General features: G+C 36.9%; 1 protein-coding gene across 1 annotated transcript in view; it reads left to right on the forward strand.

Annotated features, from left to right (window-relative positions):
* Positions 1-19,274, forward strand: part of FAM81B (family with sequence similarity 81 member B) — a 43,780-nt gene that overhangs the window by 14,113 nt on the left and 10,393 nt on the right. Inside the window, exons 4-7 of the mRNA XM_033110156.1 lie at positions 2,819-3,062; positions 8,266-8,384; positions 11,430-11,559; positions 17,500-17,606. Coding sequence (XP_032966047.1) covers positions 2,819-3,062; positions 8,266-8,384; positions 11,430-11,559; positions 17,500-17,606 — 600 coding nt within the window. The remainder of the gene's footprint in view (positions 1-2,818; positions 3,063-8,265; positions 8,385-11,429; positions 11,560-17,499; positions 17,607-19,274) is intronic.

Raw genomic sequence — 19,274 nt, forward strand, 5'->3', positions numbered from 1 at the left:
ATAATAACAACACTGAGACCAGACATGTCAGCAGGACCGCAGCCTAGCAGCTCAGCGGAGTGGCTGCCATGTTCGATTGGCCTTTCTGCTAGCCAGGTTCAGCTTCCTCATCTCTTTCTGGAGACAGTCTTGACAGCATCCAACAGCACGTCCAAAGAGTGAGTGCATATGGGCCCTACGTGACCCTAGACGGCAGGGCCGCCGTATGGCATTGGTTTTACCATCCCCTACCACTTGCTTCTCGCTTGTTATCTCAAAACTTACAACCATACAGTGAAGTAGGGCCTGTTAGCTGTGATTCAAGATGAATTAAGTGAAACACTTCGTTGGTAAGTGGAAGAACCTATATTCTACCCTCGGTTTATCTCACCTTCCAACGTGCCAAGCTGCTTCTGACTATCTACATAACTTGACAGCTCATATTCCATATTTCATACTTCAGCACTTTATGATATATCCTGCCTTCTATTAGTCCCTGATTCACATGACTGGTCTTAAATCAGTACTGTTCAATCTTTAGAATACATTAGAATCACATAAATGCTTATTTAAAATACATATTCTTGCCCTCCACTTCACCAGACCCCCAAGATTATGACTTAGTAGGTTTATGGTAGAGCCAAGGAATCTTGATTTTAACAACTTCCCTCACTTCCCGACCCCCATGATATTAATTCAAGTTTATTTATGAGACACACTGAATTAGACTAAGTTCCTTAAGGGACATAACTAGTGTTTATGGCACATGGACTACGGCAGACCTTTAGTAAATTCTTGCTAACTGACATATTTCTATTTCAACTGACATTTTTATAGGTAAGTTATTAGATACAGATACAGTGCTTTCAGCGGTGCATAAAAACACTCCAACCAAAATGGCTTAAATGTAAGGGCATTGATTAGTTCACATGAAAATAAAAAATCTGGAGTTTGGTTAATTGAAAGGCTCAATAACATCAAGAACCCAAGTGCTTTCTATCCTGCCTCCCTGCCATCGTCTTTTTCCTCATGATCCCAAGATGGCTTCAGCAGTTCCAGGCATCAAGCAGAGACAAGACAACATCCAGCAAAGGGAAGGAGAATTTCTTCCCATGTGTCTCTCCTTGAAGGCAAAGAAACCTTACCCAGAAGCCCCAGAGTAGGGCTCCTCTTGAGTCTCATTAGTCAGAATTGCTTTACATGCTCTTCTCTAAACCAACTGCATCTCAACCCAGAAGAATGAGACCACCATGATTAGCCTGCTCCCTGCAGGACACGGGACAGGAGGATGAACCAAATCAGGCAGAAGGGAAGGATGGCTATGGGGAAGGTAACCTTCAGTGTCTGCCGCACTGGGAACTCCTAAGAGAAAATCTAAATTTTGAGAGGAATGCAGCATAATTTACAAGTGTTTGTACAGGACTGAAGATGGGAGAGCAAATACCCTTTCACTGGCAACTGCAGGCTGGAGATTATCTAGAGGCCAGAAAGAAGCACTATCTCAAGGAAAATAATGAGCAAATATGCAGCCACTACTACACCACGTGTCACCATAAGCAGGGCCCGACATCTTCCTCCCCTCTGCCTGGGACTCATACGTGCGATCCAGGGTAGCACTGTCAGCATGCTGGCGGTTTAGAGGAATGGATTTCATATAGATGAGGTTCCATTGGGTAATTTTCCAGAACATTTTGAGCCAAATGAGTGGTAGATGGAATCTGATTAATGAAACCCCTTAGCAAAGCCTTCTCCATTCCTCAGATATGCAGGTGATGGGAAAGGGGAATCTTACTCTCATGTACTGTTGGTGGGAGTGCAAATTGGTGCAGCCACTATGGAAAACAGTATGGAGGGTCCTCAAAAAATGAAAAATAGAACTACTTTATGACCCAGCAATTCCACTTCTGGATATTTATCTGTAGAAACCTAAGAGAATTTGAAAAGATATATGCATCCCTATGTTCACTGCAGTGTTATTTACAATAGCCAAGATATGGAAGCGACCTTCTAAGTCGCCTTCGGTAGACCAATGGATTAAGAGATGTATTACATATACGTATACAATGGAATATTACTCAGTCATAAAACAGAATGAAACCTTACCATTTGCGATAACATGGACGGACTAGAAGATATTATGCTAAGTGAAATAAGTCAAACAAAGACAAATACCATATGCTCTCACTTATATGTGGAGTCTAAAGAACAAAATAAACAAAACAGAAACAAACTCATAGATACAGAGAACAAACTGATGGTTGCCAGAGGGGAGGGGTTCTAGGGGGATGGGTGAAAAAGGCGAAGGGATTAAGAAGTACAAATTGGTAGTTACAAAATAGTCAAGGGATGTAAAGTACAGCATAGGGAATATAGTCAATAATGTGGTAATAACTATGTATAGTGCCAGGTGGGGACTAGACTAGTCAGGGGGATCACTTCGAAAATTATATAAAACTCTAATCATTATGCTGTACACCTGAAACTAACATACAATAATAATGGGGGGAAAAGAAAGCAGCCTTCCTCTCAATAGCCAATTAACAGGTATTAAACGTATGTGGATCCAGCCTGGCTTGTTACAATAGTAGGTAACATACAGAACAATTCCTGCTTGGAAAACATGAAAAATGCATGTTTTTCATGCAAGTCAAGGCCTAAGTCAGATCAGCTTCTTAGATGAGACATAGACCAAGATTCTAACAATGCCATGCTGAAGCCCTAGAGGGCTTCTCACCGGGGAGAAAAATATGAGAGGAGAAGTGAGGATGCAAGTTCTATTTCTGGCTCCTCCAAGCTCATTCTTGTAACACCCTGGGTGTTGTTTCCTTTTCCTGACCAGGGATCATTCTTTCCTTCCTGTCATTCCAAACACCCAGAGAAGTCAGCTCGACACCAGGCTAAACAGTCAGGAGCGCACGATCGCTTTCCTCCTTGAACAAGCCTTCCACATCAAGGAGGACATCTCTGCTTGTCTTCAGGGGACTCACGGCTTTCAAAAAGAGGAGTTACTAGCCAGGAAGCTACTGGAAAACCATATCCAGACCATCACCATCATCGTCAAAAAACTCAGCCAAAACATTGAGGTAGTTCTTTGTTTGCCAGGGAGGGATCATTGCTTGACAGCGATTATCAACCACCAAGGTCATTTTTCAACTATAGAAATGAGTTGCTATTGTTTAAGTGTAAATGATTACCATTTAGTTGCCTCTGAGGAAAACAGTTCCATATTCCAACTGCTCATTTGTGCCAAAAAGTAGAAGGAAATTCTAGTCAAAAAAAGTTTGATGACTATCTATGTGACAGCAAAGACATTTGTTTAGCATTATGTCAAACATTGTGTTAAGTGCTTATCTTACTCTAAATCTCCATGATTCTATTAATGTAATCATTTCAAGTAGAGGTTTCCATAAGGTAGTGGCAATGCTGGTTCATAGGACCACTACAATCTCTTTGTATCCCAGCTCCTACTGCTCGCTCCTTCACTCTGGCCAAACTGCCTCCCAGCTCTTCCTAGAACATAGCAAACACCGTAGCTTCAGGGCCTTTGCACCTGCTGTTCACTCTGGCTGGACCGTCTTCCACTAGATATTCGTATGAAATGTTCTTCATTTCCATCAGGTCCCTGAGCAAATATCACCTTCTCAGAGAGGATTCCCTTGACATACTGTGAAATAGCACCCCTCCGTACCCTAACAGTCATAATCTCCCTTAAACTGTACATTATTTTTATCCATAGCCCTATCACAAACAAGCATGGTCTGTAATTCCTTATTGTTTGTTTTCCCCTTCTAAAATATAATATCCATGAGAGCAGGGACTTTGCTTTGTTCACTGCTAAATCCCACACCAGATGATGAGAAAGCCTGGGAGATAGTCAGCACTCAGTAAATATTTTCTGAATAGATGAATGAATGAATGAATGAATGAATGATGTTTAAGGTGTTAAAGGAAAAATAGAGTTTCTGATCAAAAAAGACAATGCTTGAGTTAAACCAAGACAAACAGGTTTTCACTACAGGTCTTTCAGACCTGTTTTTAAAGTGCTGGTGTGGACTATGAATCCGGGGTAGCAACTTTCAGATAAGGATTCCAAAGAATACCCTTTAGGAAGCTGGCCAAAAATGTGGGGAATTATCATAAGAATTGATGACAATGTCATCCTTTTCTACTATTGGAGACAACAGTGGATTACACAAAACAAAAAACAACGTGAGATCGACTCAGCAAGGACTTCCTTGTGACTCTGTATTTAAGACTAAGGATATTTATTAATTTATTTTCTATCTGTAGGGCCTGGAAGACCCCAGAATGCATTTGAGGGAGTGTGGAAAGTTAAAAAAGAAAAAGAAAAAACAACACCTTAGTGACCTTTTAAAAGGTACTTTATTGGTATTTAGCACATACTGAATTGACTCCACTGCCTAAAAGTCAATGCCACTTCTCATAGTGGTCAAAGGTGTTTCCAGGCAGAATAGAGTGTCATGGAAGTGACAAGAGATAAGGGGCTGGTGCCTTTGAGATGAGGAAATCAAGTTAGGATAGCAGAGCACTACAATAAGATCCTAATTTAGGAATCAAAACTTCTTGGTAATTGAAGAGAACAGCATTCTGAGAAATATCAAAATACTTATAGAATGTTCCACATTTTGATATGGGTGGCTCACACGTAGTTGATTATATCTGTCAAAATTCATCCAGATACAGACTTTGATTGCTACATTTTAATACATATCAATCATACCCCAATAAAATACTCTTAGCATTAAGAGGAGAAAAGTTCCCAGATCTCTGGAAACCTTGCTAAGAGATTATTTTCCTATAATCATCATTTTAGATTAGTTCAAAAAAAGATAAAGCTGAAACGTTTTCCAAAAATTGTAAAATCTCAAGATATTTGCAATCATGTTAAGAATTTGGCATATATAGTGAAAATGAAGGGGACTGGTCTGACTGGGCAGAAAACTGAATTAGAAAATATTTTAAAGGTTATGGATAATATAGTTAAAACATGAAGAAACAGGCGACCTAACTAAGACTATAAAGTAATACGCAGTTTACAGAGAAATGGATGTTATTCAAGTATTATAAAAGACTATAAACTCATTAACCAGAACAGCCTACTTGCAAATTGGCCAGATAGATCCAAGTGGGAGTTGAAGTCTCACATGGGTCATTAAAAGGCATGAAAAAAAATTTTTTTCATCAACCATAATTGTAGTAGTTAAGTTGCTAGTTCCTTTTTAAAATATCAATTTTTAAGCCACCAGCTGTTTTAAAATTAAATTATTTTAACTAAAGAAATGAGAATTTTATGTATAACATTACTGTATTGTGTTTTCTCCACACTTATAAGAGTAATACTTGCTCATTGTAATTATTTTGAAAGTTTAAGAAAAACATTTAAAACCTTGGGAAAAAATTTCTTGTAATTCCACCACCAAATGGTAATCTCTACAAACACTCAGATGCATCTCACTCTAGTGCTTTCAGACATTCCATTTAGGAGGCTCAGACTATATTTGTAAGCAGAATATTTAATATAAAATTAAATCATAAATTCTTTCATATGTCACTAAAAGCTCTTTGCATGGTGCATACACCATGATTTGCTTAATTATCCTCCTAATATTGAAATAGCTTTGTGTATAGATATGTGTCTGCATTTGGATTATTTCCATACTATATATTCTTAGAAGTAGGATTACCAAGGTATGGACACAGTGAAAACTTTTGATGCATGTTGCCAAATTGGTTTCCAGAAAGTTAATAGCTATTTACACTTCCATTAGCATTATATGACAGTACTTTCTTCTCTATGCTGATGCCAGCATTGAGATTTATTGTTTTTCATCTTTCTTAATTTGATGGGATAGTAATGAGATCTTTCTCTTTTTTTTAACTTCTTAAAAGTGACTATAACAATTTGCATTTCTTCTGTCAATAATCTGTTAATGTCTTTAGTGAATTTATTTTGGAGGGTTTCAGTGATTTTTTAATTTGTATTGGTTTGAAGAACTTTTTTATTAAGGATAATAATCAGTGGTATGTTGGTAAATGTTTAATAATCAGCAAACAATTTTTTTCTGGATGATTCAAATCTAATTTGCAGTGTTTGCCAATTTCCGTGGTGTAAATACTCTCACCTGATCGATTTCAAACACCAACATGACTGAACACGAAGATGGGAAGAAGCATGAAAAATTGGGTGTCGCGAACATGTGCATGCTGATTGTAGCACACCACTGAAACCTTTGACAATAACATTTGTTATAAATGTTTTCCCAGTTTTTTGTTTCTATCTTAATTGTATTTAAAATACTTTTACACATTTCATATAAAGTTAAACATTCCAATATTTTGCTTTGTGATTTCTCTCATTACTTTTAAGAACAGAAATTTCTTCAAAGATGAAATTATCTCTATTATCTGTTATTTTTATGGTTTAACTTTTTATTTATTTGTAGTCTGTCTTTTCCAAAATCTATACTAATGTATGACATGAAGTAGGGATCTAAATGGATTGTTTTCTGAATAACTTACCAGAGATCCCATAACCATCTGTAGAATTCCTCCCCCCTTGATTTGTGAGTCTCACGTATAGCATATTTCTTTCTTAGATTTACCAAGGTCTTTGTTACGTTACATTGATCTATGTAGCTATACTGATTTACTTATCTTTATTTTGTAAGATTTTTTTAGTATTTAGTAGGGCAAGTTCCCTTCCATCACTGTTCTTTACCAAAACAAAGCATAACAACATCTACTGTTATGGTCTGAATGTTTGTGTCTCTCCGAATCATATGTTGCAATCCTAATGCCCAGTATGGTGGTACTAGGAGGTGGGGCCTTTGGGGGGTGCTTAGGTCATGAGGGTGGAGCTCTCATGAGTGGGATTAGTGCCCTCTTAAGAGAGAGTCCACACAGCTCCCTAGTCCCTTCCACCATGTAAGAACACAGGAAGAAGCTGGCAACCTGCAACCCGCAAAAGGGCTCTCGCCAGAACCACACCAGGCTGGCGCCCTGATCTGGACTTCCAGCCTCCACAACTGTGAGAAATAAATTTCTGTTTTTATGAACTACACAGTCTGTGGTATTTTGTTATAGCAATCTGGACTAAAACACCTACACACATACAAAAAATAACACAAAACAAATGAAAATAAACAAAACTCTAGCTAGGGTTTTTGACACTTTTAGGTCTTCAATTAAAGCATAGGTTGTCTTGATCTGCCAACTTACAAATGGACAAGAGTCTGTCTATGGTCTTTGAAATTTCTATAATTCATTTGCTACAAAATCCTTCTTTTTCTCAGAAAATTCATAAATATAATGTTTAAACATAGTTCAGGCCTCGGTCAAATACAGCAACTAAACTTGAATGTTTTCCCACATCACAAATTTGTGTTTTCCAAAGTCCTATACTCTCACTTTTTTTCTGAGTAAATACAAATTATTTTTATATATCCTTACTTTACATTGCAATTTGTTTGAATGTCAAATATGATATAATTTTTTCAATGGACAAGCAAATTTTTTTCAATTATTAAATTAATATTTATACATGAATGCAAAAGATTAGAAACTACTGTTCTTGGGACCACCAACTTGATGTAGAGTCAGCTCTATTTTAGAACACCCAGATTTAATGAAGACATGACTAAGGATCCTCAAGGACAAAATCTGAAGACAGTTGAGCTATAAATCTCTCATTTTCTCTAAAAAGGTTTAGAACAACAACCCTTTTTCACTCTGTGCTTGTGAAACACTTTGATTCAGATTTTCTTGTGTTGTATTAGCTTCATTGTTTCCTGATTCAATCTGTAAAGGGCCTTGCCTAATGCATATGAAAGATCCCTTTTTCTAAACTTACCACCAATCCTGCAATAGGTTTTAATGAAAAGTTTTTGTATCAATGATGGCCAAATGACAACCCATGGCCAAACAGCATAATAAGTATGTTTTTTATGGCCCACACAGAGTTTTTAAAAGCTTTTGAATAAGATGTCAATATTTTAAAATTGAGATATTTAACATAAAATCCAGATTTCTGGCTTCTGTTGAAACACTGTTGGACCATTGTTCTCACGTGCAACGATCAGTTGGAAGTAAGCCACCACTGCCGCCCTGGAATAAGGCAGGGATGGCCTCTCTCTGACATAGGACTCTCTCACTCATTTATACTATTAGCCTAACTTGAAAATGCATTCAATTTTGTAACCTCAGCTTTGAATAATATTTTCTTACGTGTGATGGGAAATTAATGGGAATTTTTCCTTAACATTACAGATTTTAGAAGATCAAATAAGAGCTCGAGATCAGGCAGCCACAGGAATTAATTTTGCAGTACAGGAGTTAAACACCAAACACCTTCAAGGAGTTGGAGATCTTCGAGGACGAGTCGCCAGGTGAGAAGCGGCATTAACTAACATTTAGTAGCAGTCAGTTCTTGGCCACTGAATTCTCATTCCCAAATAAGTTCCTTATTGTTCCAAACAAGTTCCAAACAAGATACTGTCTTTACATTAAGCTAAACTGATGAGATGGTAATTGAGAAAGTGTGTCATAGAATTTAAAAAGCTCATGCTACCTAAGATCCAAGGTTTCTATAAAATTCCCCTCATACAGTGTGCCCAGTTTGATCCACAAGTGACAAGAGTCTTCTCGACAGACTTCAACTGCAAATGCCAACATCCATACAAAGACACACCCTCATAACCACTTATAAAATCCCCAGAGGTGTCAAATATAATTATGAAAACATTTAAAATATGTAAGAATTCCATATATAAGTCTAACAAAGGGATTTACTGCCAATGGATAAAATTTTGAATAACATCTTTTGTACGAGATCTCTAAATCAACAGAATCATGGTAACAACTCAATAAACATCTGTAGGCATTCACAGTGGCAGGACTACTCGGGTAGACACAGCAAAGATAACTTGTGAATGGCTGACCACGAACACCTTCCCATTGCTACATCTTCTGCACCTCTTTCCTCAATCCTGGAATACCCCTACCTCCACCTTGTAAATCACTCTGAAGTGTTAATAACCAAATAAGAATTAGGGGATTAACATGTAAGACAAACTTCTCCGTTCAATTCAACAAAAATATATTAAGCACTTACCATATGCCAGGCATCGTGCTAGGATTCAGGGATTCAGCAACACAGGCCCCCTTTCCACAGCTGTTTACAGTCTACCTGGGAAAACAAGCCACAAATATAAGCCATGAGGTGAGCATTATAATGAAAGCCTGGGGGGTTATGGGACTATCCAGATCAGCTTGGGACATTGGGAAGGCTTCCTGGAGGAGGTGAAATTTGAGATGAGTTTTTAAAGCTTGGTAGCAGTTAGCTAGACAAGGAAGAGTGGGGGGAAAAAGTCACATTTAAGAAATAACGTGCAAAAGAACAAAGGGATGAACTATTGTGACATGTTCAAAGGCCTACCTTTGAGAAAAGTACTTTAATTCTGGTATTTTGGGATTTGCATTTCGAGAGATGAGAGACTGGGAGATAAAGCTAGAGAAGAGGTCCAGAGTTGGATGATAAGGGATCTTGTGGGCCAAGATAAAGAGTTTGAACTTTATGTAGAAGGTTATCAATAGCCATGGGAAGATTTTAAGTAAGAGGATAACATTATCATGTTTAAGTGACATTCTGCTGGATCTTGTGTGGGTGCTTCCTCTGTGCCAGGTACTGGCTAAATGCTTTCCTTCATCACCTCCTTTCATCCTTAAATAACCCTATGAAGTATCACTATTCAGGACAGCTACATATGAGTTTGGGCACATGCAGCGTTCCAGGAGACACAAGTCACATCATCATCTATGTCTGGCAGGCCCTGGAGTTGTGTGGTGGACAAACTCTGCAGCTATATGCAGGGATCTCGGCATCATTACCCCCTCATGGAGGTTGAGAAACTTGTCCCAGTTCACAAACCTAGGAAGCAGCGGAATCTGGATCCAAAGCCTGGTCTATCTGACACCAGAGACCAAATCCTTAACCTCTAGCCTACACTGCACAGACCAGCTGTCCCAGAGGATGGGGAACAAGGTGGGGGTGGGGGGAGCAGAAGTGTGAGGGAGTGAGTGGCAGCAGCAACTACTCCTGTGTAGTCTTTGGGGGTGTGAATGTGGACTCACGGGAGAATGTTCTAACTAACCAAAAATAGAAATTGTTCTGACAATAGCATTTTACGTATACAAATGTCTGAAATGGCTTTTGATCATGACATTGGTGTATACCATGCAGCTTCCATTTTGATTAGATTAATTCCTTGTTTATTTATTTTTTTAATTTTTCTTCCCAGCAGTCTCCCCACCCCCCACCACAGTCGCCTGGTATCCGTCCCTTCGAGGGATTGCTCAGGCAAAATTACCATCCTGACTCACCTTTGGCTCAATATTGGCACCACAAAAGTCTTAAGAAACGTAGTTCTGGGTCCTAATAATGTTGACAGTCATAAAACAAACAATATGTGTAGCACTTAGCATGATAACATGAAAATGTGTTTCCTAATATATATTATTTGATGACTGTCTAAACAGTTACTTTAAACAAGGACAGACTTCAAAGGGGATCTCTGATCATTCCTGTAGAAAAGACGCAGCCCATCAGCGTTCTCTCTCCTGTCTCACACACACAGGAGCACACTGAAACTTGTGAACCACACAATATGTAACCTGCTCTCCCGAGCGGCCTGAGTGGGGTGGTGGTGTGGAGATCCCTGACATGCTGGGAAGACGGTTCATCTTTCATTCCAGCCCCGTATCATTCGAGTTCCCTTCCTTAAGTTACCAAACGCTACTTAAGGGCCAAAGCTTTATTCATGTGTTAGTGTGAATTATTTTTGTCCTAATATAAGACAACACTTGACTGAGACCACGCAAGGAGCAGGCATTTCGAGTGGAGCTAAGAGGAGGGAAATTGTGTTTTGAATATGGGTTAAAAGACTTGGGTGGGCCGGGACATTTTTCCTAACCAGAAGAGAATTACCAATCTGGGAGACATGGAAAGAGGCTAATAGGTGAAAAATAGATTCAAAGTATGACATAGGAGAGGAAAAAATTTCAACTTTGCCCTTACCATACGCAGCAGGGAATATTCCCAAAACATGAAAATCTTCTGGCACTTCTATAACTGAGTTAACACAGCAGGCTAAAAATTTTCTCCCAATTTCCCACTCCATTCCAGTGTCTTCATCTACTCCAAGTCAATTCTCTGATTTGGGCTAGAGTGTTAATATCCAACCTGGTTTCTCTCCCATCCGGAAGAGAAGAGGAAACTGAAGAAGGAGAGTCCTGTATATGCTCCTACATCTACCAACTCGTTATTCAAAGAACTTTAGAACTTTTACCATCAAATGAACACACAGATCCTACTGTAGTATTAACAAATGTTATGAGCCTATTGATCTCACAACCAATTTCCATCTGGCCACTAGATGTGATTCCAGCATTGTGAAGCTTTCTGGAGATATGCATTTCATCAGGCACGAGCACCAGCAAATTGAAAAAACAATTCAAAAGCTCGCGTCTGCCATAGAAACTGTTTCTAAGAACCTGGATATGAAGGTAACTGAAAATAGTTGGAATACTTATAGTATGTGTTACTGCCAGAAGTCAGATCAGTACAGCTTATCAAAATGCCCAGTCAAGTGGCAATTGTTCAAAAGAACTCTTTTCTTCCACAGGGTTTAAATATGACAGCTCATGCATATACACCACTAGTATTGTCAGTTCAATCAACAAATATTTAACGAGTGAGTCCTATGTTCCAACACACCCACCCAACTAAGTGTGCCACTTGATTTTACCATTGCCATTATTTCCTTCCTCTCTGAGTTCCCCTCAAAACTATAGAACCAGGGGTTAAAAGCAAAAGAATTTCCCATGGTAGCTATTATTATTAAAGTTCCAACATAAATGTGAGTTGATCATGGCATATCCCTGCCATCGGTTATGTCTTTTACAAAATAATGTGTAAGACCACTGGCCTGGAGGCTCAAGGCCATTTCTACACCGGCCCCTGCTTCTCTCTTCAGTTCTCCCCGTGACCTGGGGCTCATCCTTTGTACACAGTGATACTGAACTACTTTGCAGGGCAGTCCCCGCTCACTCCAAGATATTGCACGGCCTCCACGTTGTTCTTATTCTCTTCTGCCTGAAATGTCTCTCCCCTTTCTCATCTTCCCAGCTAGTGGTTTGACTGAAGAAGCCAGTGCAAAGCCTTCTGTGCCCCACTTTGTCACATGCCTTACAGGAAGCAAGCACGTCTCTTCGGAAGTCATTGGGGCAGAACAAAGTAGAAGTCTTGGGCACTGGGGGAGATGAACGTGTGGTGTGTGATTATTTGTTTCTGGGAGCCGGTTTGTCAAGCAGGGAAGGTTCACAGGGGCACACAGCTTACTCCAGTCCCATCAGCGTCCCCTGGTCCACGCCCGTATGCACCCATCTAATTAGTCCTAATACTTTTCTGATTGATTCTCTTCGTTTTTCAAGATAGTCAATCATGTCAAGAACAAATTATGACAACTTTACCTCTGGTTTTCTGATTTAACTCCTCATTACTTTTTCCTTAAGGCCTTGACCAGAACTTGTTAAATAAAAGTTGTCATAGAAGCAAGTTATCTGGTTCCTGACTGTACTGGAACAAAGACTGAATGTCTTTGTTGTTTGGTGTTGGCTGTTGATTTGATTGATACATTGTTAGCCCTGTGAAGGTGGTATCCATCAGTTCCTACTCCGTTTTTATTGGGACCGAATATTTATCAATGTTGATGCCTTTTAGACGTCAACGAATGCCTACAACACCATATTGGTTGTTTTTTGGTTTGGGTGTTTGCTTGTTTGTTTACTTCTTTGGCTTTCTAATGTGCTATGTTACTATATTTCCCAATACTGAAACATTCTTGCATTTCTATAACGAAAGCTATGCAGTCATTGTGTAATATTTGATTTTGCACCTAAATTCAAAAGTGACACTACACTATAGTTTCTCTTTCTCAGTTTAAAAACAAAACAAAATAGGTAATACATACATATGGTCTAAAAATCAAAATTATGCAATATACCCTGAGAATTTTCACTCCCACCTTTGTCACAATTATCACACTTTTATGCCTCTCATAGGTAATCATTTTTACTAGTCTACTATGGATCATTTCAGTATGCCTTTATGCAGATAGAAGCAAATGCAAATATATATATATATTCCTATTTCCCCTTTATTACACAAAAAATAGCATTATATATATGTGAGTGTGTATCTATATATCTATATCTATGTATCTATATATCCATAGATATAGATATATAGATACATAGATATAGATGATGTATAGATATAGATATATATTACAAAACATCTATCTCTTTTTTTACCTAAACAAATATATCTTGGAGAGCCACCCTATCAGGACATGGGGAGCTTCCTCGTTCGTTTTTAACGACTGCATGTTCTTCCTCTGTATACAGTAGTTCATTTAACTAGACTCGTGATAAACATTTGGGTTCTTTACAACATTTTGCTCTTTCAAACAATGCTGCAGTGTATAACCTTGCATTTGTGGCATTTTGCATGTGTGCAGGTATGTCTGTATGATAAATACCAGAAGCGGGATTGCTGGGTCAAAGGTACATGTGTTTATTTTGAAAGATCTTGTTCTCTGTGGGACCTTAATCATATTGCACACTAACCAGCAATTTTATTGTTCCATAATCCTATTGCCTCACCAATGATTGACTTTTGAATTTTATCATTCTTATAGGAAAAAGACAGCATCTCCGTGTTTTAATAAGCCTTTCTTTTTATGAATGAGGTTGAGCATCTTTCATATATTTAAGAGCTATTTGTATTTCTGTTTCAGTGAGCAGTTTGTTCATGTCTTTTAACCATTTTCCTATTGACGTATTTTTCCTTTTCTTCTCAGTATCTAAGAGCTCTTTATATGTTGGGAAAATAAACTCTTTCTCTATAAGATGAGCTGCAAATACATTTTTCCAATTTGTCACTTGTCTTTTGACATGCATATGTTCTCTATCAGTCATTTCTTTTGTGGCTTCTAGAATTTTAAGTCACAGTTACAAAGGCTTGAAAGAATTGGTCATATTTCCTTCTAACATTTTCAATGCTTTATTGTTTACATTTAAATTCTTGATTTGGTGTTTTTCCTAGTATAGGATGTATCTTAGTTATTATATTTTTGAAGGCTCATAGTGTTTTTAATATCTGGTAGGGCTAATCTCTGCTAGTGCTTTTTTTTTTTTTTCTTTTTTCTTTTTTTTAATTGGGGGACAGTGCTTTTTTCCAAGACCCATCAGCTTCAAGCCGTTCTTTTCAATCTAGTTGTGGAGGGCACAGCTCACTGGCCCATGTGGGAATCGAACCAGCTCAGTTGGTTATGAGCACTGTTCTAACCAACTGAGACAACCGGCTCATCCGCTAGTGCTTTCTTTTTTCCCTTTTCCTGGTGATAATTGTTTTTGCACAAGATTTTAAAATCAACCTATCTAGTTCCAGCAAATGAAAAACCTCTTTAAAAATAAACTCTTTAATTTTTGTTAAAAACATGTTAAATTTATAAATCAACTTTAGCATAGACATAGTCACAATACTGAGCTTTCATCTAAGAACATGGCGTGCATCTAATTTATTCAGGTTTGCTTTTATTTCCTTTAGAAAAGGTTTCAGATTTTCCTCATACAGTTTTGGCATCATTTCTTCTTAAATATATTTTGATATTTTATCTTTGTTTCACTTTAGTTTATTGTAATGGGATTTCATTGTATCTTCTGACTGGTTGTTAGTTGTATATCATGAAGGCTATGTTAATTTTATACTCCACTAACTCAGTGAATTCTATTGTTGTTGATAATAATTTTTCAGGTTTTTTTTTTCCAGGCACATAATCACATTTTAAAATAATCTTTTCCCATTTTCCTTATCTTTCCCCATTTTCATATGCATTATTTCTCTCTCTGTTCTAATTGCTTTAATATTAAATACGAGTGCCAGGAAGTGGGCATCCTACTCTTGTGACTTTAACAGAAATGCCCCCAGTATTTCCCTTATCACAGGGAAGTAAGTTTCCTCAATAAACATATTTAATACACAATTATTCCTATTTTACGGAGGTTGTTTTTTTCCTAACAAAAAATGATTAGGAATTTTGCCAAATGCCTTTTCAGCTTTTGTGGAAATAATCATGTGAGTTTTCTCCTAAGTTCTACTAACATAGTGATTTGTATTAATACATTTCCTACTATAAAACCATCCTTGCTGTTTAAAACATAAATTGCACTTGATTATGATGTGGTTTTTGTGTGTGTGTTGCGGGATACTGTTTGCTGCTATTTTATTTTAAAACTTTGCATCAATGTTTACAAATGAGATTAGCCTCTGGGTTTTTTTAATGTGTGCACAATCTTTTCGGATTTTGGAATCAATGTTGAACTGACTTCAGAAAAATAATTTGGAAGTTTTTCTTACTTTTTCTATGCTGTGAAACAGTTTAAAGAGCATTATAATTTTCTGTTTTATAAGAATTTGGCGGCTTTGCCTCAGAAATTATCTGGGCATGATGCTTTAATGGAAGGAAGAGTTCTTTGATATCTTTGCTCAATTTTTTTCTATGGAAATTGGTCTGTTTAAGCATTCTATCTATTCAAGGGTGAGCATTAGTAAATTATTTTCTCTTGGAAAAAAAAAATGTTTCACTCAAATTTTGAAATTTATTTATTAGCATAAAGTAGTGCAAAAATACTTTTAGGATTGTTTTAAACTCCTCCACTTTTATTTTGTTACCCTTGCCATTCTATCATTTTACTTGTTCTCTTTTCCCCTTGATTAGTTAGGGTAGTCACGGCTTAACAACTATATTGATTGTTCTCCAATGAACCACTCTTTTAATGTATGTATTTTAAAATTCTGCTTCCATGCTGTCTTCCATCTCGCCAATTTAAGCTTTTGTCACTGTTGCTTTTCCTGCAGTTTGTTTTGCTGTTCTTTTTCTAACTTTTTGAACCATATGTATTTGTACATTTATGGCTGTGACTTTTTCCTGAGCATTCCTTTATCCCTAAATCCCCTGGGTTTTGATATGTAATGTCCTCATTGTGTGCTAGAAATTTTGCAATTACATGTTGTATTTTTCTTTTAATTGAACAGTTAAGAAGAATTGTTGTTGGATTTTCCTCTAAGTACTCTGTATTTTTATGCTGGTATTTATTTTTAATTTTATCTCATAATAATTAAAATCTGTTGTATATACCAGTATATACCAGTTTTAGATTTTGGAATATTTTGAGGGTTTGTTTTTTGTTTTTTGGGTTTTTTTGGTGGCCAGAAAGTAAAATTTTGTACATGTTCTAAAAGAATGTGTATATTCTGTATTTTTATCATCTGTTAGTTTATCCTTGTAATTCTATAGCTGTTTCCTTTTAGTTCAACATATAAGGTAAATAAAAACCCAAACCTCTATTTTTTACTGTGGATTCTACTTCTTCATCTACAAAAATGACCATCTTTGTCCATTTAACATGTTTCGCCTTGAATAACATTTTTATCTAACAATTGCTCTGACTACTTTCGTTTTCTTCACTTTTGCCAGGCATGTATTTGCATATTTGCCTATTATTTCACTATTAAAACAATACTGTCTTAAGTGTACCTCCTATAAATAGCCATTCATGTATTATTGGTTGCCCACCCAACATTTATCTATTCAAACCCTTCCATTATTCACCTTCTCCTTCTCTAAGAAAGCTCTGATTATGTTAAGTGCCCACTCTCCTCCATAGGACCTTCTGTTTCAGGAGCTGAATTCTGTTTGGCCAGAGCTGTCATTTAGTTTCATTCCGCTTAACAGGGATTAGTTTAGTCGTGATTATGTGCTGCCACTCTGCATCTGTTTTCCAATCCAGTCCTTTTACCTAAAGGAACTTCCTCAATATTTCTGGCACGTGCAAAGCACTCTTACCCTAACTTCCAGGACTGGAATTGTTTATATGCCTAAATCATTTCACTTGGGATTCACTTGTGCTCATGTCAGAGTCCTACCTACAAGTTCCTGAGGCCTAATATTAGGCCACTCATGTGTGTTTTTCTCAGATGCATTAAATAAGTACTTGGTGAACATTTACCTCTGGCCACCTAATGTGCACTGAGGATATGGCGGTGCTAGAGGATATCGTGGCTTACGTTGTGATTGGAAGACAGAATGAAGAAATCATAAAATTAACACATTGAGAAATAAACTGATATCAGTAGTATGTTTTTTTCTATCATTAATAGTCTATTGTCAAAAGAACATTATAAATAGCAGAAAGGAACACTCCCCTATTATTCTTTCCCTGAAGATAGTTCTGTAACTGTTGAATCATTCCTTTGAAAAATGCAAACACACTTTAGGTTCCAGTCTGTTTCCTGGCTCCTTTAGGAATAAAATATAATTAATGTAAGTGCTAGTGATTTTGTGCACACGCGCAAAAAGTTCCCTTTTGTACTTTGATTAGGTAATGCAGCTCTCAGGGAAGATAGAGGCTTCCAGTTCTGAGCAAATCTCAAATTTAAAGACGGTCCAGGGGGATTATCGCCACGAAATGAATCTTTTGGAGTTCAAGTAAGTGAATGGAAAATTTTTAATTCTGTTAAATGCATTCCAAAGAGTTTTGCCTAATGAAAGCATTGGCATTAAATAAAAACCTATTCCAGGAATATGAACCTGGCCAAGAAACAGAGCAACAAATTGATGTGCAGAATACTCTAAAGTAACTTATGCAATATTCATAATAAAAGAATATTAATATTAATTTTGTCATTCTCTTTGCATAATAACTCAATTGAATTGATATACTCATTCAGACCTTTCCTATAAAGGAATTTTATCTATCATTAATTGTATATTGCAATGCCTCAATGTTAAAGCACTACTGAATATACATTGATTCCACAAGATTATAAGCAATTTGTAAAACACCTCTGATTACACAAGCTTTTCTTAAAAGCCTTTCTAAGATTTCTTCTCAGATCCTCTACTTGTTCTTTTACATTATCCCTTGTTGAGACTGGTCTCTAACCCACCTTAAATTGAGTTTTTCCCCTACGCAATGGAGAAAGCAGTAAAAAAGACAAGACTCCACAAACATTCAAATTATGGGCCTCCTTATGCTCAAATCCTCCTTTCTTGTTTAAATGGCCACCACTTCCTCGGATCCTGGTACAGGCAAAAGAACATTCTAGTCAGTCATTTGGATGATACTACCTTACTGCCCCCTCTACCCTTGTTCTTTTTCCTCTCTGTCCCACATTACTCGGGTTTAATGCCTTGGTCAAATCTCATATTCTGATCATACTCTGCTTTCTCCATTTTTCCCCATCTCTACCATATTTCATGAAATCTAAGTGCCACTGACTATAAGATGTACCATTTTATTTCTGTACCTCTAAAACATGAAGCTAACCATTAAACCAGAGCATACCATCATTTTAAGACATCTCCCAATTTCATAGATGTTAAAATGGGAAGTATGTGTGCCCTCGGCATTGATGAAAAACAGTAGTCATCACTAAAACTCAGAGAAATAGATGTCTTGAATAAACAGAAAATACCCACTTTATTTAAAGTGGGTATATGCTCTAAAAAAGCATATCTAGGTTCTTAAATTCTAGCACAATGAGAATGCTCAATAAACATATGTGGGGTTTCATCTCATTGCTTTCACTTTGAATTAAGAAAAATGTCCAAAGGAGAAGTAGAAAAGTAAAGTGTTTCTAGAAATACAGTTTAAGAATTGATTTTATTGGGGGAGAAACTGGACTTATAATCTGAAATGGACTGGCTTAAAGAATGAAGTATATTAACAAATAGAAAAGAGTGGTATAGGAATTGTATACCTGCAATCTATGGAACTTTAACTATTGTCACCCCAATAAACTTTAATTAAAAAAAAAGAAAAGAGGAGTATAGGAGACGTTTAGATCTAGGGCTAATTGCTTTATTGATGATGCTGTGTACTTTTTTCATCTTCAGTCCTGTGGGAAATGAGCTTAGAGACAAATAATCTAAATAGTTAAATCTGAATCTGGGTACTTTTATAATAGTATAAACTTGAATCATTTCTCATTTGAAATGATGAAGTCTTAAAATTTCATTAGTATTAACAGTAGGTAACAGTAAGTTTATAAACTGGATTTTTCCCCAGGCAAATATTTATGAGCTCTAATAAGTCATTGAATTACACAATTGAGTCTTTTATTTAAACTAATATGCATTCATTATAACAAACAA

This window comes from Rhinolophus ferrumequinum, chromosome 7 (assembly GCF_004115265.2).
Source record: "Rhinolophus ferrumequinum isolate MPI-CBG mRhiFer1 chromosome 7, mRhiFer1_v1.p, whole genome shotgun sequence".
Taxonomy (NCBI): domain Eukaryota; kingdom Metazoa; phylum Chordata; class Mammalia; order Chiroptera; family Rhinolophidae; genus Rhinolophus; species Rhinolophus ferrumequinum.